Source organism: Monodelphis domestica, chromosome 3 (genome assembly GCF_027887165.1).
Source record: "Monodelphis domestica isolate mMonDom1 chromosome 3, mMonDom1.pri, whole genome shotgun sequence".
NCBI lineage: Eukaryota > Metazoa > Chordata > Mammalia > Didelphimorphia > Didelphidae > Monodelphis > Monodelphis domestica.
The window spans coordinates 342,943,855-342,971,492 of record NC_077229.1 but is presented as its reverse complement, the minus strand read 5'-3'; the positions used below and the strand labels follow the sequence as shown (position 1 = coordinate 342,971,492).

At 44.3% G+C, this 27,638-nt stretch overlaps 1 protein-coding gene across 1 annotated transcript; it reads left to right on the top strand.

Annotated features, from left to right (window-relative positions):
* The first annotated feature begins 3,088 nt into the window (after positions 1 to 3,088).
* Positions 3,089 to 26,433, top strand: LOC130458456 (zinc finger protein 883-like). The gene is made up of 4 exons (XM_056824218.1): positions 3,089 to 3,232; positions 5,138 to 5,260; positions 16,067 to 16,193; positions 20,541 to 26,433. Exons 1-4 carry the CDS (start codon positions 3,170 to 3,172, stop codon positions 21,815 to 21,817), a joined length of 1,590 nt encoding a protein of 529 aa, XP_056680196.1. The 5' UTR covers positions 3,089 to 3,169; the 3' UTR covers positions 21,818 to 26,433.
* Positions 26,434 to 27,638: the final 1,205 nt, after the last annotated feature.

The following is a 27,638-nucleotide window of genomic DNA, read 5'->3' as shown; positions in this document are numbered from 1 at the left end:
AAGCATTCACGATGTTTAACCATACCAAACCCTTTAAGGATCGTAATTATTACTATGTGGATAGATTTTGCTTTCGGGGTGACCTCTTCTAGAGAATTGCTTCATTGAACCACTCTAGGATCGTGAAAGAACAGAGGATTTGTAAATCTTGCAGAACTGATTACTGGATGTCAGAGAACAAAATCCTCGTGAAGATCAAGCAAGCACATCGTGGAGTGTTCTTGGAAGAAATGCTTTCTTCCGAGTTCTCCAGATGAGGTAGTAACTGTATCCCTGGCAAGTGGGCTGCAGAGAGAGCTGGCAAGTGTTGAATTTTGGTTTCCGTATTCAGAAAGTCCCCTTGGATCTCGAGGTACTGGCCATAGCTCTACCCAGTAGTCTTCGGGACAGCTCTGGAGGGCAGAACTGAGTCCACCTTGCTCTGGGTTCAGAGCCAGTCTCCTTTTCTGGAACTCAGTCCTAGTTCTGTATGCAGCTCAGGGCCTCTCTGGCTTGCTATGCTCCAGCCTACCCTGAAACTGCGACCAGGAACTGAAGAACAGGGGACAGAGCTAGGAGACCGCCCCTTTGCCCAAGGTGACAGAGAGGTTCTGTCTCCCCCTCCCCCTTGGGGAGAAGTCCGTCTCCTGGCACCAGCCGGATTTGGGGGCATTCAAATCCCTATACGTCAGGGCATTCCTGAGAAGAACCCTGGCCTAGATGTGGTCACAGGGATTGCTTTTGTGCCCCTAATAGCCCCCAAAGAATGCTGCACATACTGAAGTGCTCTGGGGCAACCTCTGCTTGAATACCTGGATGGGGAGGAGCTCACCAGCTGGAAGGCAGATGGTTCACCCTCCTTTCCCTTTTTGGCTGCTGGGATGCTTCCTGCTGATGAGCATCTAAATGGACACTTTCCATCCCTTTCTCAGATTTCAAGCTCTGAATTCTGAAGTGGAAACAACCCACTGAGGATGTATTACAAGACTGTGAGGGGAAGAGATGTGGCTTTATGCTTTGTTAGTTTGTAAGGGATCCTCTCTGGAACTTACTCCTCTGTTCTGGATCACTGCCTCAGCTCGCTTCTTTGTCTCCAGGTGAGTCCAGAAGCTCCTTCAGTTAAACACAGAAGGTCCGCTTCCCTTCTATCACTTTTAATGAAAGGAAAACTGAGGAAAACCAAAAGCCAGAAAAAACGGAAATGAGTCTGAAAGGTCGGGGCTCCCATGAATCCCTTTCATTCGAAGGGAACGTTGACCTCAGCCCCACCTGCAAACCACTTCATGCCAAGCAAGCCTGGAGCCTTCGAGACCAGTCCCAGTTCAGGTCCAGAACATCCGGACTCATCTCTATCAGCCAGCATGACGCTAGGAGTTGTTGTCTCGCTGTTTGGTTGCCAGCAGAGCCTTAGTTTCACCAGCTGTAAGATCGGGCTGTTGGACTCCATTTCCTACCAGTTCCCTCCCTATGAGGGAACTGGTAGGAAATGTCCCAGAGGGACTCCATGTCCCTCTATGAAGTCAGTGCTTGGGACTTGTATCAAGGAAAGGTAGCAATTGCAAATGATTGACAGGACTTAGAATCTCATGAGACTACCGGGTCAGGGTTCCAGGCAGTAGAAGAGGGTTTTTTTCCCAACTGACATACACTCATGTTGCAGGAGGAGTAAGTTGTGTGGGTGAAAAGATCCTGATCATCCATTAACAATTGGACTTTGAGGATTTCAGCTGGGGTGAGAGAGTATATCTAGTCAGCCTGCTGGACAGCCTGACTGGTGAAAGACCCTGTTGGAAGCATCTGTGAACCTCAATTGGGATTCCTGATTCATCAAGGACTCTTGTGTGTGAGATTCTGTTACTCTGTTGGACTTAACTTTAAGAAGCTTGGCTATTTAGATTTAGGATAGGTATTAGGGGGATCAATATCTGGGATAAATGTTAGAAGTTACTCTTTCACTCCTTCTATTCCCAAACCCTTCCTGGTAATAAAATCAATATTTTTTTTTATGTTTTCTTTTGTATTACTACCCTCCTTCTCACCCAGTTAATATAATTATTAAAACAGACTGAAGGGCCTAGAAGTCTCCTGCAGGTGCCAGAAGGGCTGAGCTTAATCCCTCGGGGTTCTTTTAGTACCCAGAAACATGTAGGAGGCCTCACTCTGTGCCAGATCCTGGGCTATAAGTTACAAGGTACACATAGTACTGCGTTGGACATCCCCTGCCCTCCGGGAGCTCCCCAGTTGCTGCTCCTGGTTAATATAGTGAAACTGTCCCCAGGTCTCGAGTCTTGAGGAGCTCTCAGACTCCCTTCCAGTACATTGACAAAGGCTCAAGGGCTTCCCCTAACTGCAGGGAGACCTCCATTCCGCTCGAGGCCCATTGCGGGGCTCTGTAAGCCACTTTGGGGATTCTCTCGAGAATGGGGAGTGGCCGCAAGGGTGGCCCGCGCATGCGCCCCCTCGGTAAAGGCCGGTATCCCCGAGATCCAGGACATCCCCTCAGCTAGACTTCCACATCCTAAAGGTGCTCCCTACGAGCTTGATCCAAGGCAAGGGGGCAGCACCAAAGCCAGCAGAGCCTCTCTCCATTTCCAAAGACAGCAGCCTCCTGTTCCTAGGCACAGGAGCTCTCCAGTTACTAGACTTCCTCTCCGATCTCGCTCGAAACTTCATGCAGAAGACACAGGCCCTTCTTTGGTCTCCAAGCCGGAGGCTGAGTAGAGCCTGGCCAGCCTAGAGCCAGTCCTCTGCTGGACAGCTCCTTCCGCACGAAGTATAGAATGCCCAGCCCGCCCCCATTTCTTTGCTATCAGGGCGGAAGGGGGGAAGAGAATCTCACTACGGCCCCCGTGCAGTCTTAAGTACCAGAAGAGTCTGAAACTCGGTATGCCAGAAGCCCTGAGACTTTTTTTTTTTTTAATCCCGAAACCACAGAGACCACATTGCCTAAACTCTGAGCCCCAGTGGAGGGGCGGGGAGGGAGGCGGGGCAGGCCCACAGTGGATCAGGAGGCATTAAGGGGAGGGCTGGGGGGCGGGAATGAGAGGCTCAGGAGGTGGGGAGAGGGGGAAGGCCAACCTCATGGGGCAGGGCGGGGCAATCTAGCCCGGAACGGGCAGCGCAGAGGCCTTCGGGAAACTGGAAGTTAAGGTTATATACCCAATTCTCCCACACCCCTCCATTTCCAAACATGTTCCCGCCTAGGCTTCTTAGCTGGCAATGGAACTTCCTGCGCCCAGCACCTCAAGCATCGGTAAGGATTAAGTGATGGTGGGGAACAGCAGGAAAGGGGGGGCGAGTGGGGAGGAGCCAGAGGTAGAGGAGCCTGGCTCTTGCTGAGGGAGGAGGGAGGGCGGTAGGCAGAGAGCATTATTACCGAGTTCAAATTCTCGCTTTTACGAGTCCCTCGGGTGCAGACCACCTCCCACCTGTGCCTCCTTGGGCCCAATTCCTGGATCTCCCCAAAGCCGGGAGCCTCTCCCCTCCCTCATGTCCTGGGACTCTAGAGCTAGACGGGCAGCGCCGGGGTGCGAATTTCCTGCAGGGTACTATGTATCCATAAGACTTGCTCTGGTGTCTGATGGGTTGGCTGTGACCTCTGGCATCCTCTTGGGAATCTTCTTTCCAGCTAAAACGTCCTGCCCGAAGGGGGTGTCCAGGAAGAGGGGGGGGGGGTACACTGGATGCAGAAGGGCCCAGGAGTCCTGCCTTCCAGCCTCTGAGCCCCAGTCCCGCAAACTCCTGCTCCACCTCCCCCCTTTCTCCCACCACTTGGGCAGCCTTCAGTCACCCCAAGCACTCTATTCTGACTAAACAGGCAATACTGACCAGACAGAGGGCGGAAAGTGAAGAGGAGTTCTGGAGGGCTTCCTGGAGGAGGCGAGATTGGTGTTAGGACTGTAGGAATGCTGGGAGGGCAGTGATCAGAGCTAGGGAAGAAGAGCCTCTCAACCTCTGATGGGGGACATCGAGAGAAGGTGCTTCTAGCTAGAAGCTGGAGGTGCTGTTCCTGGACCCCCTAGGAGCCTGATGTGTCCCAAGGCAGAGGGTGTGGCAGGGAGGGGGGATGGGGCCATTAGAACTGGCAGTGCCAAAAAGCATCATGGGGGATTTGATGTGTGTGGAGCCTGAGCCTTAGGAAAGGCACCTCAGGGGCTGAATGCAGACTGACCTGAAGGAGGAAGAGAGCCCAGGAAGGCCCTGCAGTCAGGGAATATGATGGGCCTGAGCTCACTGAGAGGGCTTTTTGACTTTAGCCTTTAGAGCAAGGGTTCCCAAACTTTTTACACAGGGAGGTCAGTTCACTGTCCCTCAGGCCGTTGGAGGGCTGGACTATAAAAAAAAATCTATGAACAAATCTGTGCACCGCTGTCTGGGATAGTGGAGGCAGCAGCCCTGGCTATGATGGGCCTGTCACACCTTGCACAGACCCATCACAGGCAACGGAATCCCCTCCCCCAGATCCCCCACTCACCATGCTGACATCTTCCATTGTGCAGCCACATAATCCTTTGCAAGGTGCCTCCTTCTCCTTCAATTACTCTCAGAACAAGGCCCCATGGAAAGGATTATGTCACTGGAAGTAGTACTGTAAGAGAGCAACTCTTTGGGCTTTTTCAGCACTGCCACATACAGTGCTCCTCTCACTGACCACCAATTAAAGAGGTGCCCCTTCTGGAAGTTTGGTGGGGGCTGGGCTATTAGCTTTTTTTTTTCTTTCCTGAACTTTTTGGAAGTTGGCTAGTTTTTATTGACAGTCCTGATGGGGATTAGATTAAACACTGATTGAATTTTGATTTTGATTGATTTTGATTGGGCTGGAACTTTGTGGGGTGGTTTTTATTAGCAGTCATTATAGGCAGTTATAGATAGATATAGGCAGTTTTAGGTTATCAATATAACTAGTTACAGGATAACTAGTATAGACATTAGGAAATTTTATTTCTCTACTTCTTTCTTATATTTCTCTCTTTTCCTATATTCTTTTCCTATCTCTTTTTTAATTAAACTAAATTGTTAATTGTTAAGAGCACCTAAAAGTATTCTTTTCTCTGGCTTAAAGGGATAATATTAATTTACAACTCTACCACATTCTCGTTAAAACTTAAATTGTTAAAAGTTGCTCTCTTGTCAAAACTCCTCATTTAAACCCTTATAGAGACAAGGCTGGGAAAAAATGGAGGCTCTTCACCACATGGACTCATTGGAGTTGCATTGCTGCCTCTATAGGGATCCTGGAGTCCCAGGGATGCCCTTTGAGCGGGACAGACTCCCAGCCCAGGTAAGTACATTCCAGCCCCAGATGGGAGCCCCATCAGCCAAGGAGGCCTTTACATGGCTCTGACACAAGATGGGCTGGGAAGCTGCTTCCTCCTTCCTGCTTGGCCATTTCTGTACTGTGAAGTGTGAACTTTAAATTACTCCACCCTATGTAGATCTTACTTTATGGTGAAGATAAAGTTGTAATCTGATTGAACAATGAAGGTTCTTAGTTCTTACTTTAACGTGAAACTAGAACTTTAAGCTAAGTATGTTTTTAGATCTTACTACAAAAAGGTGTTAAGTAACTATAAAAGGTAAATTAATCACAAAAAAGGTTAAGTAACTAACAAAAGGTGAACTTAACAAAGAAGTGTTAAGTAACTCAAAAGATATAATCTAATCAAAGAAGATGAGAACTAAAGAATGGGCAGTCCTGGAGAAAAGCTTCTAATGTGATTAGTAGACGTGAAATTTTAGAGGAGGGGACACAAGAGAAAAAGGTCTATATATTTCATGTCACTTCCTCTCTCCGGGACCTTTGGCGGTGGATAGGTGGCTGGTGGCAGCCTGCTGGGCCTTACGGCATCTTGGCATGGCTACAGCTATTGTCCGGTTTGGTGGTGAGTTTCTGGCTGAGTTTTTCCTCCTTTACTTTCTAAACTTTATCCTCTTAGAAGCCTCTAATCTCCTTCAGAGACCTAGTGAGGAGATCTTGAACTCCCCCAGGCACAGGCCAGGTGGGAGAAATCCTATTCCCTCTTCCCTCTTTTCCCTTAAAATCCCTCCGTCTATATTAATTAAAATTACCATAAATTTCCAGACTGACTTGGGTATTTCATTTGGGATTTTTTCCCTGGTGACCAATTAATTTAGATTTTAAGTCACAACCCTAAAATTATCTCCACAGAAGATGGTATTAACTCTCCCCTGCCCATTTTTAGATTTAATCCCCAGAAGCGTATACACCTCACTTATCCTTGAATGGGGGAGGTCTGTGACTCACATGTGCAATAGTGGGTGACAAATAAGAATCGACTTACTGCTCTCTGGCCAGTCCTAAGCAAAGCTTTAGGTGTAATTGGTACAAGTAAAATGGAAGGAATTCACAGGAAGTAACAAAAAGGAATGGTCTTTAAAATGCCAAGAACTTCCTGTGAAGAGGATTTTTGCCTTCAACTTGACCTTGGAGGAGCTCTGGCTGAGGACCTTGGACTGCTTCTGTTTTCCCTTAGAACTGCCATGTGAGTGAGTGAAAAGGCTGACTCCCTTCCCTGGCTTTCCTGGAGGTGCTAGACTCTGGAGGGACCCCTTGTTGGGGAGGAGGCCTCTTAACTAAAACCTTTGTTAATTGACCCTTAGGCCCTCCAGCTGGGGCTTCTGGAGCCCTGCTGGGGTAAAGCTAGGGCTTGAGCTATAGTCTAACTTGTTAAGCTAGATTTCTTACTCTGCCTTCCTTCACATTTCTCTACTTTCACACTTTCCCTCCATTTTATAAATAAATTGCTTAAAAAAATAATTTTGGAATTGATTAAATGCCTGGTGACCCTATTCTTAAAAAATCCAGTCCAACCTTTTATATTAACCCCTTACATTCTGGCCCCTACAGTACCCACATCCCAGGCAGGAGGAACAGCACTTCCCGACTCTCTTCTTGGCTTGGGGAGTGATTCCTTGGCCTTGGGCAGCTCAGACCCCAAGAGCTCCCCACAGGTGCTGCCTCCCATATCAGATTTCTCCCTGTGCACAAGTGAGCATTGAGGATATCTCCTGACTCCTTCTCTGTCTAAGGATGGTGTCTTTGCTCTCTCTGCTTGCCTGGCAACACTCACACCCTCTTCCTCTGCTTCTTTTAACCTGTTCCCTCTTGAGTCTGGTCTGCATCAGAGCTGGAGGGTGTCCTCTGGTCTGTGCCATCCTCAAAGAAAACTTTGTCCCTGGTGCTGCTCACTAGCTTCTGCCTCAACAAAGTCTTGGAGTCTTCCCAGCTCACTCCAGCTCCTTCCTCTCTCCCACTTCTTAGCCAAATCAGCCAGTCTGGAGGAACAACTCTGGTGTGTTAGGCACTGCTCAGCACAAAGAGAAGGAAAACCATTGGCTGCCCTCCAGGCCCACCCCCTCCCCCAACACACACACAGTCTGACCGAGGATACCCTTCAGCAGCCGTGTCCAAACAAGCTTTGGGTAGGCAGGATGGAGGGAGGCATTGTAGGAGGGAAGGCTCTAATGGTTCTGGGAAGGTCATTGGTTCCTGAGGGGGAAATTCAGCTGGGACTCGAAGGAAGCTCAGAGGCCAGAGACTGGAGGGACAACATTCCCTGCAGGAAGACAGACAGGCTCTGGAAAGTCCCAGAATCAGACCACGGGAGGTCTTGGCCAAGAATAAACCAGGAGGCCAGTGTCCCTGGGGCAGAGGAGGAGAAGGGAGGTGTAAGGGGAGGGGAAGAGGCTGGAAGGTTGGTATATGCCAGTGGATCTTGTTGTAGGAATGGTCAGGTTCCTCGCCGGTGACAGCCAGAATCAGGCCGCTGGGGATGCCCCAGAGAGCTCCCCTATATTTTTATATCCACTCCAGAGTGTGACCTCCCCCACTGGCCTTCTGTTGCTGAGCTCCCTGACCCAGAGAGAATGAGGAGTTTGGGGTGAGCCCAGGAAGGACCCTAACACAGAAATGGGGCCTTTTCTCAAAAGAAGAGCTCCGAGTGTTCTTGAGCAGAGCTGTTTGTACCAGAGCCAGCAGCTGGGTACATTCCCTCTCTGTTCAGTTGAATTCCTCACTGGTCTAGTGCTTCCCTTGTTGGACAGGCTGGAGAGAAAGGGGTGAGTTTCTGGAAGGCCTGGGAGTTTTCTTTGCAAATAGGGTTAGGGAGGTCCTGAGGGAGACATCCTGGGCTCTCAGAAAGGCATCCGGCTCAAAGGCAAAGAATGGGATACAGACAGACTGGAGTGCTTTATGTTCTCCTAAAAATCTGCTTTCATCAATTTGCGTAATAATGCTCTGGGGTAAAAGATTTTATTCTCATCATTTCACAGTTGAGGAAACTGAGGCAAACAAAGGTTAAGGTTCTGTGCAGAAGTTTTTCTGTTTTAAGTAATCAAACTTTTCAATTGTTTTGGTAATTGCCGCTATCTCCAGTTCAGCTAAGCATTTGTGGCCTTGAACTGCATTGGAAACACCTCTGAGGCACTTCTCATGCTTGTCAATTTGGCCATTGTTCCAGAAAAAGAAAATGATCACTTCAGAGATGTGTGAAAGCTGGGACACTCATGCACTGTTGTCATCCTTTGATTGACCATTTGGGGGGCCATTTGGAACTTTGCCCAAAAGGCTTTCAAACTGTGCTTACCCTTTGATCTAGGCATATATCCCAGAGAGAGCCCCCAACAGGAGGAAAGAACGTATTTGTACAAAGATATTTATATAGCAGAGCTTTTTGTGGTAGCAGAGAATTGGAAATGGAGAGACATTCATTAGTTGGGGAATGGACGAACAAGTTGTGGTGTATGATTATAGTGTAGCCCTCTTGGGTTATGAGGAATAACAGGCAAGATTTTCAGAGAAACCTGGGAAGACTTCCATGAACTGATGCAAAGTATGAGTAGAAGCAGAACATTTTAGAGGATAACAGCAACTTTGTGTGGTCAGAAGCTATGAATGACTCAGCTTTTCTTAGCAATTCAGTGTTGTAAGACAATCCTAAAGTACCATGATGAGAAAAACCATCTGCTTCCAGAAAAAGAATTGATGGACTCTGAATTCAGGCCATAACATGTTTTCCTTTTTTTCCTTACTTTCATTTGCTTTGGTTTGAGATTTCTTCCGCAAAATGACTAATAAGGAAAAAGATTTTACATGATTTTACATGATAAAGTCTAGATCAGACTGCTTGCTCTCAGGGAGGGGGAATGGAGGGAGGGAGAGAATTTGGAACTTAATTTTTTTTTTAAATGAATGTTAGAAATTGTTTTTACATGAAATTGGGGAGAAAATAAAATAATATTCTATTTCTCCTGTAGCTGTGAGATGTATATGAGTTGTCTCTCTCCTACCTTCTTATAGTGTGATCTTTAATATTTAGCTCACATTTCCTTAAACCATGTCTAGTAGAGTATGGTGTAGGCTTATGCTCTGAGCTTCATTTCCTTCCAGGCTGCATTCCAATTTTCTTAGCAGTTTTTACCAAATAAGGAATTTTTCTCCCAAATTGCTTGTTTGCCACTTGACAAGAGGTATTTTCTTTAATCTATTCCATTGCTTTATCTCCTTATCTTACCAGTACCCCAAGTTTAGGAGTGCTGACTTATGATCTGGTCTGAGCTCTGGCAGTGCTGTTCCCCCGTTATCCTGGCTTCTTTTCATCATTTTCCTTAATATGATTGATCTTTTGTTTTGACCAAATAAATTTGTTTTGATTTTATCCAGCTCTGTCAGATACCCTTTTCCTCATGGCATGAGGGGCAAAACTACATTTTTTTCTCCTGGAATATATTTTTGCATTTGATACTCTAAGAATTCTGTTCAATCTGAAGCCACTTCTGTGAGGTTTCACTAGAGAAACTTATGGATACTGAAGTGTGGAGCTCCCCCTCTCTGAGAAGAGATGCTAAAGCTGACATGGCTGCTGTTTCCAGAAAATGTCTCTTCTCAGTATTCCCATAAAGCATGGTCTCAGCCTTTCCTATAGGGTGTGTGAAGAGGCTGGGACAAGCCAGCCTTATGCCATCTACTGAGCTGATTCCATCTTGTGACTCAGTGCTTGAGCTGGCTCAGTTCCCTTCCATTCAGTTGTGTGCCTCATCCAGATTCTGTCTGGTGAGGAAAATGTATTCAATTGGGAGAAAGCCATGTTACATTGTTTGAACCTCTTCTGTTATGGGGAGGGTTAAAAGAAGGGTTCAAACTATATATATGAATAAAAGGTTTACTTAGCTAAAAAAAGGGAAGGGAGTAAGCATCAGGGAATAACTAACTCTTATCCCAAACAGAGAATAAAACCCCTTATAAATTACTATAAGTATACTAAAGCCTAAATTAGTAGTTAAGGTTAGGGGGTTTGGGTAGCAACAGGGACAAGGACCAAAGTTTATCTCACATGCTGGAGTCCTTTTGGGTCAATCAGAAGTCTCAGGATGAAGAGCAGCTCTGCAGGTCCTCACAGGATTCAGGAGGGGATAAAGATTAATACACACACTGTCCACCAGTGTGAGGTAATCACTCACTCCACCACTCCTTCAAGATGGTCCAATTTCCTGGCAGCTTCAAAGTCTTTTCCCTTCAGAGAAACACAACTCCACTGCCTCTCAGTCTTCTTCCCAGAGCCAACTGCCAGTCTCAACTGCCTCTCAGCTTCTCAGTGCCTTGGAATGTTGACCCTGTCATTGCCCTGTCATTGCATCTTGCTTTTTGAAAAGCTAATCCTTTGCAACACTTCCTGACTGGCTGGGAAACTGGACCTCCTGTACCTGTTGTTTAGAGACTGTCAGCTAAGGTCTGAGCTTAGGTTGACCAGAAATACAGTAAGATTCTGAGACTGATGGAAGGAGTTTTCTCCTAATTGTATGTCTCAAGCATTCAGGGGGTATTATCTGCAAACTGGGTCCATATTGATCCATCAGTTATTGCTTCTTTGTTCTTTTGATTGCTTACAGATATTGGGAAGAAGGACCCCTTTTCTGTCCCTCTTCCCTATCCCGACTTGGCAAGTCCCTAATCTTTTCTCCAGTTAGAAAGCAGATGACCCAACACTGGATTGTTTCCTTTGCATTCATGAGTCTTATTTAATTCAATTCTTTTAGGTAGATAAGTCTCCTTCCCACCCCTCCACCCCAATTTCAATGTCCAGCCCTATGCCCAGGAAAGGGCCTGGTTCTTATTGGTTAGGCAGTCGGTATACATTGCTTTAATAAATTGATGTGCTCAGAAGTGCAGAGCTTTGATTCCTCAGATATTTCATCTTTCACTTGTTATAGTTAACCTCTTTATTTTCTTCTACATTTGCCTTCAAATCTTGTCCCTGGGTCAAAGCTATCTCAATGCTCCAAGTGTCACAATGAATACCCCCAACCCTACTACAAGTTGCAGCCTCCCCACCTCAGGACAAGTAGACTGCAGGCAACAAGTCTTTCTGCCCTCAGTGTGAGCCCTCATCTCTCTTTACCCATGAAAACATTCATCAGTGGAACCCCCTTCAAGGTAGGGCCTACATCCTTTCTCCACCTTAAGCTTTGCCTTCTCCTCCATACCTTGTCCCCTGTATGCTCTTCTCTTTCTGAGAAGATAGAGACCATCCCCTCAGTCCTCCGTCTCTCTGTCCTATCTACAGCCTTTGGTGCTTTTGGCCCACTCTCTCCTGCTTGATATTCTTATCTCTAGAGTTTTAGGACACAGCTCTCTCTCTCCTGGTTTAGCTCCCATTTCTCTGACCTGTGATTATCTGTCTTCTCTGCTGGCTCCTCTAGATCTTGTAATACTAGGGTTAGGGTAGGGAGTTCTTCCAGCTCTGTCTTTGGCTCTCTATTCTTCTCTCCCTGGACTTCTTTACTTGGTGATCTCTTTAGCTACCAGGGATGCAAGCACCATCTCTCTGCTGATAAGTCTCAGATCTCCATTTTCTGCCCCAATTTCTGCGCTGACCTCCAGTCTTTCATCTCAAATCTCCTTACAGGGATTTCACACTAGGTAACCAGGAGACACCTTGAGCTCTATATCCCAAACACATTGTTCTCTCACCTAAACAAAACCCCCACCTTCTCTATAGCTGTATCCTCCTCTTCCCTCAGGCTCAAAACCAAGGAGCCCCCCTTGACTCCTCACTGTCCCTTACCCACATATCCAATATGGCTTCAGGACCTGTCAGTTGCACCTTTGCAGCATTTCTCCAATATACCCCCTTCTGCCCTGTGTCACTGCCTCCTTCCTGGACTATGAAGACAGCCTGCTGCTCAGGGTGTCTCTCACAAGGCTCTCCCCACTCCAAGGTCTCCTCCATTCTCCCACCAGAGTGATTTTCCTACAGCTCAGTTCTAATCCTGTCACTCCCTCCTCCATGAACCCCAGTGGCTCCCCATTCCCTCCAGGATCAAAAAGAAAACATTCTATTTGTATTCAAAGCCCTCTTTCCTGTCTTCTTATTCATCACTCCCCAATCTGTATTCTTGGATCTAGGGAACCTGGCCTCCTGAATTCCTTCAGCTGCAGACTTTAAAAAAAAAATCCTTTACTTTCTGTCTTAGAATTGATGGTAAGCATCTGTTGCAAGGCAGAAGATGTCTAAGAGGTAGGCAATTGGGGGGAAATGACTTACCCAGGGTCAGATAGGTAGAAAGTGTCAGAGGTCATATTTGAATCCAGTCTCTAGTTCTAATTCTTTATTCATAGTCACCTAACTACCCCAAAATGGAAAATGTTGGGGGGTTTTTTAACCCTGACCTTCCATCTCAGGATCAGTTCTAAGACAGATGAGTGATGAGGGCTAGGCAGTCAGAATTAAGTGACTTACCCAGGATCATACTGCTAGGAAGTGACTTGAGTTCACATTTGAACCCAAGTCTTCCTGATTTCAGATCTGGCACTCTATCCACCCTGTGATCTAGCTGTGTCTAGTTCCAGTATTTTCAATGGCTTTACCTCATGTCTGGAATATTTTCCCTCCACATTTCAGATCACTGACCCCCATTAAACTTCCTGTAAGTCCCATCTAAAGACTAAAAACTTTCTACAGTATACCTCCATTTGTCCCTCTTACGGTGCCTTCATTCTTTCCATTCTTCCCTATTTCTCCTAGACAGAGCTCGGCTTTGTATACATGTGTCTGTGTGTTCTCTTCCTCCCACTGGACTGTGAGCTCCTGGAGGGCAAGAACTGTCTTTTGCCTCTTGGGGAATCCCCAGAAGTGCAGAACAGGTGCTGAATGTAGAGGGAATAGAAATGAAAGTTTCTGGTCCTTGAGATCCCCTGGTTGTGTCCCCGTCTTCTCTGTATCTGCCTCCTATTCTCCCCTGTGGTCCTGCAGTCCAACACAAGAAGTATCCTCCTGGAGCAGATGGGACACCACATGACTCTTCCCATGATCCCCTCTGTCTTCACCTTTAGCCCTCCCAGGTTTCCTCCTACTCCCTTTCTCCTTGTCTGTAGTTTTTAAAAGAAGCCTCTCTCTGCTCTCTCTGATGTTCTGCTGCTGCTACTGTTGGCTTCAGTTATTGCTCTTCTTGCATTTCTGCTGCTTGGGGTATTCAAGAAGCAAACGATCTCTTCACTTCAGGGTCTCTTCCTGAAAATACTGTAGACTCTCTACATTAGTGAACATCTACTGTTCTGTCCAACATTGTGGAGCTCACATTTTCAGGTGTTGGGAGTGAAATTTAACCAAAGGGTAACCTGAGGCAGCTCTTCAAGGAAGAGAAGCAGGGGACTGCTGCCTGTCAATAGAAGGAGTCAGGGGCTTGCCTCTGTTAATACTCCAAACCCTAAGCAGAAGGCTAGATCTCTTTGATACGTTTGGGGGAGACTAGAACAAAGAATATACAGGGTAAGTGATGTCTATCATAAGATAGATGGTCTCCATTGGTTATAGACCTGGGAAAATCAGGGATACTGTGACTGATTGGAATAATCAATAATAAGGGGCCAGCAATGCCCCAGCCCTCCTCTCCTCGGACCAAGAAGAAATTCTTGTGTGATTCCAGTGCAAGTCCAGGACTCTGACTTGGGGCAGCAAATCAGACATCTTTGAGATGGGTCAGGGATGTAGAAAGACAAGACCTGACTTCCTGGGGCTCGTCTAAATCTTCCAAGGTCAGCTAATGCCTTTAAATGAGGCAAGAACAGTGATAAAGTGCCCAAGAGCTGGATTCTGCCCTTCACCTATTTTAGACTGGCTGAATGTGGAACTGAGTCAGGAGTCAGAGAACCCCAACTCAGGCAGTTACCAGACAAAAGCAGTTACTGGTAAATAGGATCAATAAGTAAATGATCCGAGATGAACTCAGCCTTTTCTGAGGATAGGTCAGTGTGGGCTGCATCCTGAATCCCCAAGCCCTCTGGAACACATTCGCTCCTTTCTTGTGCCTTCCATAGTATTATAAGTAAAAATTGATCTGGGGGCTTATTACCAGATTGATGAGCATTTATTAGTAAAGAGAGAATTTGAGAGAGGCAGAAAGAGAGAGAGGTCTCAGCCTTTCTGGATCTTATTCTCCATTCAGCTTGCTCAGGCTGGGCTTGCCAGAGATCAAGGGATCAAGAAAGCTCTGAGAGAAACTCCCAGCCTGGAGAGCCAGTTAGTTCTGGGAGGAGATACAAAAGCCTCCTCTCCTTCCCTCACCTGCCTTTTACATTCCCCAGCTCCCCTCTCCGTAGCTTGGGCTCTGGCATGTTGGTGACTCACACTGACTGCTGGCTTCCCTGGGACACAGCAACAGGGTAACAGAAAGTGACTCTGTGACACCTACACCCCACCTCTGGGGCCCTGGGGATCCAGGATGCAACTGAGGTTGTGAAGATTGGATTTAGCTCTCCTCTGATTGTAACAGTGAAGGTACTTAGCTCTTCCTTGATGGTGAAGATTGAATTGTAATTCTCTATTTGTTGATTTAATCCCCAGAAATGTATGTACAGTACTTGAAGTTGAGTGGGATGGTCTGCCCATGTTAGATCTGATCTCCGAGGATATAAATCTCCCACTTAAATCTCCCACTTAATCGTGAGGTGAAAGGTCTGTGTGATTGTGGGTAACGAATTAGAATCAACTAATTACCTCCTGGGCAGTCCTAGAGCAGAGCATCTGCTGTGATTGGTAGATATGAAATTTAGGGGAGGTGACACAAGAGAAAAAGATCTTTAAAAAGAGGACCACAAAAGGGAAAGGAGGAGATCTCTGACTCAGAGTTGGACTGGAGGAACTGAGGTGCAGGAGACCTCAGACTGCTTTCCTTTCAGACAGTCACCATTGGTGAATGAAAGGCTGACTTATCCAGGAAAGGCCCATTGTCTTGAGACTTTTTTCCCCTGGCTGGGCCTTAGAATTTCTAACTGGTATTGTTATGTGGTAAAAATCAACTAACCCTCACTCTGTAAGAGACAACAGAATGTCCCTCAACAGAATGTTCTGGGCAAGGTCCCAGACATTACAGGACCCCTGAAGTATACTAGTAGTCATGTAGTCACTTCCCCTTCATGTCTTTGCCTGTCTGCCTGATTTCATTCACCATTATGTTAACTTGATTAACTTTATTAACAGAATGCTCTTTCATGTAACTTAACCATGATCATACCCTATATAAACACTAGTCAGACTCTTCTTCAGGGGAACTCACCTGGCTGAGTTACCCCTAGCGCGCTAGTAATAAACTTCCCTTTGCCTGATTTACATTGTCCTTGCGTGCTCCTTTGGGTGATCTATTCTTGGACCCTAACAGTATCAGAGGAAGCCAGAGGTCTATCTCTCTCTCTCCCCTTTTCTTTCTTCCTTAATATCTTCCCACTATTGTAAATAAATTCCCATAAATTCCATTTACTTTAATAATTCATTTTAGGATTTAGAAATTAAAACCCTGGCAACCACCTATATAAATATTCAGAGTCCAACCACAATTAATTTTAACAAGGTCCCCTAGAGATTTCCCTTTACACACTAGAACTCCTTGACTTCCTTAGAGCTGCTTTTCTCAAGCCTCCATTTGGCTCTTATAGACTCAGTTTCAAGTGCTGGCTCTGACACTGATGAAGGGTGGGACCTTTGGGTCAGTTTCTTCCTGTAATTGGCTAGACATGGGCTCTTCATAGTGATGTAGCTTTCAGCCCTCTGTGCTCTGACTCGGGCTTCTCTAGGAGGCGTTGAGGTTCAAGGATGTGGCTGTGGACTTCACCCGGGAGGAATGGCACCTCTTGTCCCCTTCTCAGAAGAAGCTCTACAAGGAGGTGATGCTGGAGAATGCCAGGAACCTGCTCTCAGTGGGTAAGGAGCCCTCTCCCTGCTGCCCGAGTTGGCCATCCAAGGGAATATTGCCCCCAGAAGCAGGCAGGGTTGGGAGCAGTTTTCAGTCATGAGGAAGGGACAAGGGCTGGTATGCCATCCCAGAGCCAGGGCCCTCCTGCTGCCTGGTTCTCCTGTAAAAGAACTTTGCATTGTGTAATGGGACCTTGGGGGGTTCTCTTTGGTGTTCCTGAAGTCTGAGATTAAATTCGTGTTGGAGAATCTCAGATGTGGAAGTAATCTCAGAGCTGATTCTATCTTGCCTCTCCCTGGCCCGGAATTGCATCCCCCAAATCCATCTGGGAAGACTGTTCAGGAGGGTTTTCCTCTCTGGGGTGGATCCACTATTGGGGATCTTTTTCTCTTTTAACCAGCATGAACTAGGTTTCCCCAGGAGAACAGGTTTGACTTTCATCTTCCTATTGTCCTAAACCTCCAGCAGAGCCAATAAGGGAGGGAGGGAAGGGAGAAAGTGTCTATAACGACCTGTTCTTGGCCCAGGGCTCTGCTGAGGGTTTTCTCTGTAATGTCACTTATGGCACTTCTTCCTCACCTTCATTTTCCTAATTCAGTGACACAATTATACCCATTTTTTTACAGATGAGGAAATAGATTCGATTAAGTGGCTTGTTCTGAGGCACCCACTTAAGAGTGGTTTATGGCCACATGTAAACTGGGCCTTCCTGCTTCTAAGATCTCTCCCTGGCCCACTCCCCTTCTAGCTGCCTCTCATTTCCAGATAATGGAAAACTATGAACTGAGTCTAGCCTTCTCCAAAGAAAATGCCCCAGAACCAAATGTTCAGGTTCCATATTGGTTCTCTGACCTTCTCCCCCCTCCTCTTCCCACCCTAAATGCTGGGGAGACTCTCCTCCAGGACTACTGCAGACTTTGCTTACCCTCCTTTGTGATTATCAGAATGAATGGACTGGCTGAGAGATAACATTGGGCCCGATGAGGATTGTTAAGTTCCCCAGGAGAGGAGGCAGAGTTCCTGAAGAGAAGAGTCCATGAGGCTCAGAGAGGTGTAAGGGAGGGAGGTGTGCAGGCAGAGTGATGGCACAGAAGCTGTTCCCTTGAGGTTCCTGTGTCTAAAGCTTCAGACTGACCCAGAACACTAACCTTTGGGACCCACTCAGTTTAGTCATTTAGGAGTTTCTGCCAGAATGGACCAATACAGGATGTGGATTGGGGGAGGGGGGGGGCTGTTACTCAATTGAGGTCTCCCAGCAGGGTAACAGGCATTTCCTAACTTGGGTTCCTGCATTACAGACACTGAGGGGTGAGGGCAGACTCCTGTGGGAACCCCATGGAAAGAGTCTCTGAGAGGAGTCATTGGACTCCCCCACCTTTCCCTCAAGAGAACTCAGTAAAGAGCTTCTCTCCCATTTTCCTTCCTGACTGATCCCCCATGCCCAGGGCTTCTAGCTCCCCCAGAAGACCTGCTCTCTTCTTTGGAGCAGAGGAATGCCCTATGGATGTTGGAGCAAGAAGTTCTGAGGAACTGCTGCCCAGGTGAGGGAGGGGGAAAGAGGTGTGGGAGAGCTGGGGTACCCAGAGGCTTCTGTGTGCTCTGGTGAAGCCAGAGCTACATGTGGGGACAAGAGGACCTGACTTGGAATTCTTTTTCAGAGGTTTTAGCAGGGCTCCCTGGGTAAGTTACTGAACCCCTGGGCAGCAATTTCCCCATCTGTATGATAAGGCTGTTGGACTCTATTTCCTATCAGCTCCCTTCAGAGGATCAGTCTGTGATCCTCTAAGAAGTCAGTGTTTGGGACTGAAGGGCCTGGAAGTCTCTTGCGGGTGCCAGAAGAGCCGAGCTTATCCCCTCTGAGCTCTTTAGTATCCAGAAACATGTATGAGGGCTTGCTCTGTGCTGGGTCCTGGGCTAAGTTATGGGGGACCTAAAGGTCTGCAGTGGACATCCCCTGCCCTCCTGAAACTCACCCTCTGCTGGAGCAGAGAGCAGCATGCTGACAATTCTGTAGAAACCCTCTACATCCCAGCTCCAGGGCAGCCAATCACAAGAGGGAAGACTGAAGGGAAGGAGCACTAGAGGGGTTTAATGGGGGTAGGTGACCTGGGGCTTCAGGAGAGCCAGACTGAGGACTCTGAGGGAAAGTATAGCAGAGAAAACGAGGAAGAGGCACCAGCATAACTCACTGCAAATGGCCATGCCTAGCAGTTTAGTCCTGAACCTAAGGACAGATGTTGGACAGTATCTCATGGGTAGGAAGAGGTCAAGTGAGAATGTTTAAAGCATTGAGGAGAAAAGGTTTATTGGTTCTCAGAGGAAGAGAGTCATTAGCTCCTTAGTGTGGGAAAGGCTGAAGATGAAGGAACAATGGGGGCCCTGCTGGGAGGAATAGACAGGCTTAAATGAGGCATGGGTTGGGATGGGCTTCTTTGCCCATGGAAAGGGATTTTCTTTAGCTAGAAGAATCAACTTTTCCTCTGATCCTGAGGCCAGAGAAGAAAAGGAAGCAGCTGAGATGTGGAGGATAAGAGAGCTCTGCAGAGAGGTCCAGCTTTTGTTCAGTGAAATATGAGGCCAGGGAAATATTTGGAAGACTGCAGTGGTGAATGGCAAAGGGAATCCATGAGGGAGGTGTCACAGGATTGCCTTGCTATGGTGAGGACCCAGCTGAGGCCAGGGAACCTCAATGTAGAGAGGAGCCAGGAAGTTGTTTTCCTGATTTTCCTTCTCTCCATTGACCTGGAGCACATGAGCAAGAGTGAAGACTGTTGCCTTCCTTGGAAACAATCCAAGGCTAAGCTTGCCTAAATCATCAGCTTAAGCCCTTTCCTGGTCTCTGGGGCTCAGTCTTTGTCCCAGAGAGAAGCCTCTGGGATCTTCAGGATTGGATCTGCTCAGGTTCCTACAGAGTTGCTGTTGACTGCTGAGAAATAAAGGCAAGAGACAGAAACATGGCTGAGGCCAGAGCATGCATTTACCTTACAGGAGAGTGACCAGAATGCAAAGATCCTGGTAGAGGTTGGGCCTGACATAATCTCTGGACCAGTCTGGACTGTCTGGAGCTCACAATCTAGAACCCAGACATGGAGGTGGTTTAGAAAGAGCAACAGATCCTGAATCTGAGATGATCCAGGGAGAAAGGAGTGTTGGGGAATGGAAATGCATTTAATTCATTTAATTCAACAGGGAAATCAGGAACTAGTGGAGTGAAAAAAATGACAGTTTAAGGAGAAAAGCAATCAAAGATGAAAATCCAAATTCTAATGATAAAAATAAATAATTTGCATATGGCCCCTAGTATGTGTCATATATTTTATGAATATATTATCTTGTTAAATCCTCATAGGAACCCTAGCAGTCACTTGATATTATGTCCATGTTATAGTTGAGGAGCCTGAGACCAACAGAACTCCTGTGATTTGTCCAGGGCTAAAAATCCTAGCAAGTTTCTGAGGTACTTTGAGCATTCACCACCACCTGTATTGGTGATTTTTCAGAAGAATATGAAAACGACAGTATGTATATAAGGTGGGGAATAGGAAGAGAATTGTACGAGCTTTTTTGTCCATTTCCTTACAAAAGGATCATTGACTCAACTTACTGTATGAGACGTAATTTTAAACATTGGCAATGCCATGTTTTTGTTTCAATTGTATTAGTTGAAGGGTTTTATTTTAGGGAAAAGAGGCATTTAAAGAAAAGTAATGGCTGCTCTCAAGTATGGAACAGAGCAAAATCTTTTATGCCTTGGATAAATTTGAAAAAAGAGTGCTGAATTGTTTCATCTGATCTCAGACACTGGAACAAAAAAATAAGGTGGAAAGCAATCATGAAGGGAATTAAATAATGCTTACAGAGAAGCTAGATGATGAAATAATAGAAATATTCGTGCACCCAGTGGTGTCATACCTAGGAAGAGAGGATTGACTGTATAAACAATGAAAGTGAAATTTAAAAGATTGGAAGTGAATTGTCTAGTGCTATGGATAGAAGATGCCCAGCCTCAAGATTTGGTCTCAGCTGCCAGGATTTCAGGTCAAGTCACTCATCCAGCCTTTCTGAGGTCATGCTCTGAGTTAGGAATGTAATAAAGTTAACCTGCCCAAAATCCCAGATTTATTATGAAGAGCCAATGATATCATATGGGAGGCTCTCTGTTATTTAAATTATTCTTTAGCTTTGAGATAATGACATTTTAAGAATGGATTGTGCCCATTTTAAATTAGAAGTCTTCTTATCTGAGGAAATAGGATATAAAGAGGTTTATGTTCTGACAGTTGAGGAAGAAAGGAGATAGTTATATATGTGTATATGTAGCTCTATATGTATGTTTTACTATTTGTTTCTTTTAGAAGGAGAGACCAGACCTGAAATGAAGGTGAATCCAACAGAAATGAGCCCTTCTGTGGAAGAAATGGATGTACAAAGATTCATGAGTGATGGTCCCGATAACTTTGCTTTCAAAAAATTCTTTGTTGCACCTCAACATTCATCTCGTATTGAACATCAAAGAACACACACTGAGGAAAAATCTAGTGAAACTAATCAGTCCCAAAAGATTTTTATGCACAGGGCCAGCCTTGCTGGACATCAAAGGATCCACCCTGGAGAGAAACCTTATGAATGCAACCAATGTGGAAAGACATTCACAAATAACTCCCATCTTGCTGTACATCAGAGAATCCACACTGGGGAGAAACCTTATGAATGCAACCAATGTGGAAAGACATTCACAAATAACTCCCGTCTTGCTGTACATCAGAAAATCCACACTGGTGAGAAACCATATGAATGCAAACAATGTGGAAAGACATTCAATCGGAGGGACAATCTTGTTATACATCAGAGAATCCACATTGGGGAGAAACCTTATGAATGCAACCAATGTAGAAAGACATTCAGTCGGAAGGACAATCTTGCTGTACATCAGAGAATCCATACTGGGGAGAAACCTTATGAATGCAAGCAGTGTGGAAAGACATTCAATCAGTGCTCCAGGCTTGTTTACCATCAGAGAATGCACACTGGGGAGAAACCATATGAATGCAAGCAATGTGGAAAGACATTCAGTCTGAGCTCTAAGCTTGTTATACACCAGAGAATCCACATTGGAGAGAAACCTTATGAATGCAACCAATGTAGAAAGACATTCTGTCGGAGGGACAATCTTGCTGTACATCAGAGAACCCATACTGGGGAGAAACCTTATGAATGCAAGCAGTGTGGAAAGACATTCACTCGGAGCTCCAATCTTGCTTACCATCAGATAATGCACACTGGGGAGAAACCTTATGAATGTAAGCAATGTGGAAAGACATTCAGTCTGAGCTCTAAGCTTGTTATACACCAGAGAATCCATACTGGAGAGAAACCTTATGAATGTATGCAATGTAGAAAGACATTCAATCTGAACTCTGAGCTTGTTATACATCAGAGAATCCACACTGGGGAGAAACTTTATGAATGCAACCAATGTAGAAAGACATTTAGTCGGAGGGACAATCTTGCTGTACATCAGAGAATCCATACTGGGGAGAAACCTTATGAATGTAAGCAGTGTGGAAAGACATTCAGTTGGAGCTCTAGTCTTTCTGACCATCAGAGAATGCACACTGGGGAGAAACCATAAGAATGCAACCAATGTAGAAAGACATTCAGTATGAGTTCTAGTCTTGCTGTACATCAGAAAATCCACACTGGGGAGAAACCTTATGAATGCAACCAATATGGAAAGGCATTCAGTCAGAGAGATAGTCTTGTTATACATCAGAGAATCCACACTGGGGAGAAACCTTATGAATGCAAGCGTTGTGGAAAGACATTCAGCCAGAGCTCTAATCTTGCTGTGCATCAGAGAATCCACACTGGGAAGAAACCTTATGAATGTGAGCATTATGGAAAGACATTCAACCAGATCTCTAATCTTGCTGTGCATCAGAGAATCTATACTGGGGAGGAACCTTAACAAAACCTATATGGAAAGATGTTTACACGCAGCTCCAATATTGCTATTGTGTAAAGGAAATTTACCCTCCCCCCCCCCTTGCTGGAGCAGCATTGTGTAATTAAAAAGCTGTTACCCTAAAAACTTATGATTCCCAGTATCCCACTCTTCCTGGCATTATGTGCTGACATAGACAGTATAAAAATTTGGTAGAGCCCTACCTCTTGCTCTCTTCTCTTCCTGTGAGGGCAGCTGAGAACACCAGGATTTTTGAGCAGGTAGAAAAACTTAGTCACATGGTTCTATTTTAGAGAATAAACTTTAGAAAACCATGATCATTGAAGTATTGGACATTAATTAACATCTTGTACATTTTTTTAAAACACTTTCCTTCCATCTTCGAATCAATACTGTGTATTGGTTCCACGTCAGGAGAGTGGTAAGGGCTAGGCACTGGAGGTTAAGTGACTTGCCCAAAAACACACAGCTGGGAAGTGTCTGAGGCCAGATTTGAACCTAGGACCTCCCATCTCTAGGCCTGGCTCTCAATTCACTGAGCTACCCAGTTGCCCCCAAATCTTACAAATTTTAAAACAATCAGCAAATATATGTAATAGGTCATAGGTATCAAATTCAAGGGTTCTTTTCTTCAACTCCAGTAGCTGCATACTTCTTCACTATTTGGAGGGGAATGAATTGATACAGTTAGCAACGGAGTCGGAAAAGCTGAAAATTCACCTCCAGACTCTTTAAGGTTCCTTCCCCTCCCCAGTATCATCATCCATCTAGATTCCTTTGGTAACACCTCTGGGATCTCCCAAAGTGAGGGAGAATTCTTTTTTTTTTTTGATCCAAGTCTTCATTTTGTTTTTAGTTTTTAATTATAATTTAATTTAAACAAAATTAAATTATTTAGAATATTTTTCCATGGTTACAAGACTCATGTTCTTTCCCTTCCCTTCCCCTCACCCTCTTCCCGTATCTGACGCACAATTCCACTAGGTTTAACATGTGTCATTGATCAAGACCCATTTTCATATTCTTAATATTTTCACTAGGGTGATCATTTAGTCTACTTTCCCAATCATATCCCATCAATCAATGTGATCAATCAGTTGTTTTTCTTCTATATTTCTTTTCTCACAGTTCTTCCTCTGATTGTGGATAGTGTTCTTTCTCATATGTCTCTTCTGATAGTTCTGGATCACTGCATTGCTACTAGCAGAGAAGTCCTTTACATTTGATTTTACCACAATGTATCAGTCTCTATGTACAATGATCTCCTGGTTCTGCTCTTTTCACTCTGCATCAATTCCTTGGAATTCCTCCAGTTTATTATTCCTTTGAGCACAATAGTATTCCATCACCAGTATATACCACAATTTGCTCAATCATTCCCCAATTGGAGGGCATCCCCTCATTTTCCAGGTTTTTTTTGCCACCACAAACAGCTCGGATAAGAATATTGTTGTATAAATCTTTTTCCTTATTATTTCTTTGGGGTACAAGCCCATCAGTGCTATGACTGGATCAAAGGGCAGCAGTCTTTTAGCACTCTTTGGACATAGTTCCAAATTCCTTCCAGAATGGTTGGATCAATTCACACTGCCACCAGCAATGCATTAATGTCTCAATTTTGCCACATCCCCTCCAACATACTTTCCTTTGCTTTCATGTTAGCCAGTCAACTAGGTGTGAAGTGATACCTCAGTTTTTTTGATTTGCATTTCTCTGATTATAAGAGATTTAGAATATTTTTATGTGCTTACTAATACTTTTGATGTCTTTATCTGAAAACTGCTTATTCATGTCCCTTGCCCATTTATCAATTTAGGAATGGCTTTATTTTTTTGTACAATTGATTTAGTTCCTCTTTAATTTGAAAGATTAGACCTTTGTCAGAGGTTTTTGTTATGAAGACTGTTTCCCAATTTGTTGCTTCCCTTCTAATTTTAATTATGTTGGTTTTCTTTGTACAAAACCTTTTTAATGTACTCAAAATTATTTATTTTGCATTTTGTAATTTTTTCTAATTTTTGCTTGGTCTTAAAATCTTTCCTTTCCCAAAGATCTGACAAGTATACTATTCTGTGTTCACCTAATTTACTTAGTTTTTCCTTCTTTACATTCATGTCGTTCACCCATTCTGAGTTTATCTTGGTGTAGAGTGTGAGATGTTGATCTAAACATTATCTCTCCCATACTGTTTTCCAATTTTCTCAGCAGTTTTTGTCAAATGTGGATTTTTGTCCCAAAAGTTGGGAGGACCAGAGAATTCTGCACTGAGCATAGTGTGGAGGAATCTCATTTTGGATGTGTTGTAGACTGGGCAGGCCAAAATGGCAAGGTGGTGTAGGGAGATTAATATCCCCCCTGAATCTCAGGTTTATTCAAACTAATTGCTAGGACCATTGTACCCAGGAATAGAAGCTGTTTGAGACAGGTAATGCAACATTCTTTCATAGAGTGGGCAATGCTTGCAATTCTATTTCCTGTCTGTCGTTTGGAAGAGTAACCTTCCTTCCCCTCCCCTCTAGGGGTAAAATGCCAGAGGCCAGGTGCTTCTACAAAGCTGCTTTCAGGACATGTGGCTGGAGGCCAAAGAAAAGTTTAAGCTGCTACCATGCTTGAGACCCACATGGGAGCTCAGATAAAGGAAAGATCAGACTTTGGGGAGCAAAATAGAGCTAAACTTTGTTAATTTCAGCTCAATTATCAATACTTCCTAATAACAAAAGGCTGAACTGAAATCACTTCCTCCAGTGCTCTGGAATTTTAAGTTGGAGGTAGAATATTATTGGAGGACCTGGGTTGCTTCCTCCAAGTGAAAGAAGTCAGGAGGGTTAGAGGCTAATTTTTGCTTAAAAAAACACACACATACCTGGCTTACCAGGTCACATCAAGCAATGGCTATCCAGCTGCTGTTAATGTAAGGGAAAGAGTTATTTATACTTTCCCATCTTCTGGAGAGTGACTCCAAGTATTCCCAGATTGGCAGCAGCAGCAATGGCAGCAGCTGCAGAAGGAACAGGACTCCAGGCAGTAAGGGAGGGAGGCAGGATCTACAGTAGCAGCATCTCAGGAGAACTCTGAAGTCCCCGAGTTGGGGGAATCAGTGCAAGGCCATGGCAGGAGAAACATGGTTTCTTTTCAAACTAATCAGAGAATTAATGGTTCTGAACTTCACTTGTGTGGTTGTCATAAATGTAAGATTTAAGTTAATATATAATACTTGAATTATTCTATTTTTATAAAGTCTATTATCTAACAAAATAGAACCATTTGACTAAGTCTTTCTACCTGCTCAAAAATCCCTAAGTTCATAGCTCCCCTCACAGGAAAAGAAGCGAATGAAAGGTGAGCCTACACTAAATTTATATCCTGTCTATGTCAGCACATAATGATAGAAAGAGAGTGGGGTGCTGGGAATTGTAGGTTTTTAGGGTAACATAGTCTAATTACATAGCATACCTGGTGTGAGCCTAAAGTTGACAAAAAGGTGAGGATTGCATGATGGAAGCCATTGAGCGAGAATAGAATGGCAGCAGGAAAAAAGGCAGCAATAGAGTGGAGAAATCATGAGATGAGCACAGGGTGATGTCCCTTGCACTGCCCCCTGGACTACCCCACAGGTTGGCCCAGGCAAAATAGCTACGGTTGCCTCCTGAGACAAGATATGTGAGAGTTAGTGAGTGGAGAAAATATTTGATAAACTGAGGCAAAAGTGGGTATCCAACCTCTTCTCTTTCAGTTTTGTTGATGGCTGAACTTCCCTGTGAGCATGGCTAGTGTATCCACAGAAGAGCAAGCTAAATGGAGCAGTGAAGAAAGTATATCTCTCTCCTGTCTTTACATCTTTTCCCCCTACTACTTTAGGTTAAATATAATTAATTTAGAGACAGTCTCCTAATTTTCCCTTATATCCATCACAGAAACCACAGACATTCACACTGAGCTCTCACCTTGTTCAAAATCAGACAATTCACTCTAGTATGTCATAAGCTCTCCTCAGATTTAGTCCAAATGGGCATATGATTTAGACCTAACATGTGAACCTATAAGCAAATTAAGGGAGTGTGGAATAGTTTACTTTTCAGATCGATTTATTGATATGGGAAGAATTTATGACCAAATAAGAAATGGATAACATTAGGTGTAAAATAGGTCATTTTTATTACATTAAGTTCAAAACTGTTTGTAAAAACAAAACTAATGCAACCAAGATTAAAAGTGGAAACAAAGTTATCGTTTGTTTTACAACTATGTGTCCAATTAAATACTTCAGTTTTTAAAAATTCTAACCCCATTCTCGAATGCCTTAATTCATCATTTCATGGTATCTAGATCTAAAGAGGAGTTAATTTAGGAAGGAAATAATGTCTGCTCTATAGAAATCATTTATATTCAGCATAATTTCATATATAAGGTTTTCCAAAAAATCCCTATTAAGCAAAAATTAAAAGATAACATGATATTGTGACTTTCAAATATGAAATAAAACTATTGATATTCCAATGACTTCTATTCAGTTGAATGCATTATCAAAATAATTATCTTACATAGAAAATCACCATGCATCTATCAGCTTGACACTCTGAACTGAGTGCACTGAGACCAGTGTAACATAATAGATACAATTACGCTTACTTCTACAATTTCTAAACCTATCATTTACATGTCACATCTTAAGCCTATTTTGCATTATCTGTGCTACATATGGTGAAAATTTACACCATAACAGAACGTCAAGCTGAATAGGTTTGTTGGTAGGAGGCCAGACTCCCAGTAAAGCCAGACCCTGGTATAGATCAAGAGCAGAGACCCCTGAGCCTGAAATCTGATGATTCAGTGACAGAAAATACAGTCACAATGAAAATAGAATGGATGCAAAATATTTCACATGGGCATCTTCTTAATTAATGACACAAGTGCTGATTAATCTGGTAAGTGTAAAAAAAGATCACTCTGGGTGGTAGCCACAATTCTCAGTCAGGGTCTTGGTGTTTTCATTGATGATTGTGGTAGAATATTAGGAGTCAGCATTTTTGGTTAACTGATATGTGAAAATGAGTAGCCTTCCACCTCCTGTGTGACTTATCTTGTTCTGCAAACAAAACTATCCTTCCTCTTTTTGTCTTACCGTCATGTTATATACCCAAGAGGGGTGTGGTAGGATTTATGGAAGCTCCTGGGTTACAGGCTTAAGGTCAGGATGTAAATAAGATTTGATAAAACCCCAAACTATAATTCTTAGCTAATGTTTATAATTTTTATAAAGCAAACTATATTATTTGACTATGAACTCAAAACTAATGATTGCATTATAAAAATAATCATAAAGGCTAATACTATTATAATCATAAAAGGGGGTAGGAGGTTTCACACTCACACATATAAGGTCAAATATATTTAACCTAATAGGAAAACAGATATGAATTGAAGTGCTACTATATTATAATTTATTTTAAGATAGTTCCATCAAATTTAGATTCATCCTTATAAATGG

Coding starts and splice junctions, on each gene's coding strand:
- LOC130458456 (XM_056824218.1), top strand. CDS start 3,170: ATGTTCCCGCCTAGGCTTCTTAGCTGGCAATGGAACTTCCTGCGCCCA. Junction 3,233..5,137: donor GCCCAGCACCTCAAGCATCG/GTAAGGATTAAG, acceptor AAACCCTTATAG/AGACAAGGCTGGGAAAAAAT. Junction 16,194..20,540: donor CAGGAACCTGCTCTCAGTGG/GTAAGGAGCCCT, acceptor TGTTTCTTTTAG/AAGGAGAGACCAGACCTGAA.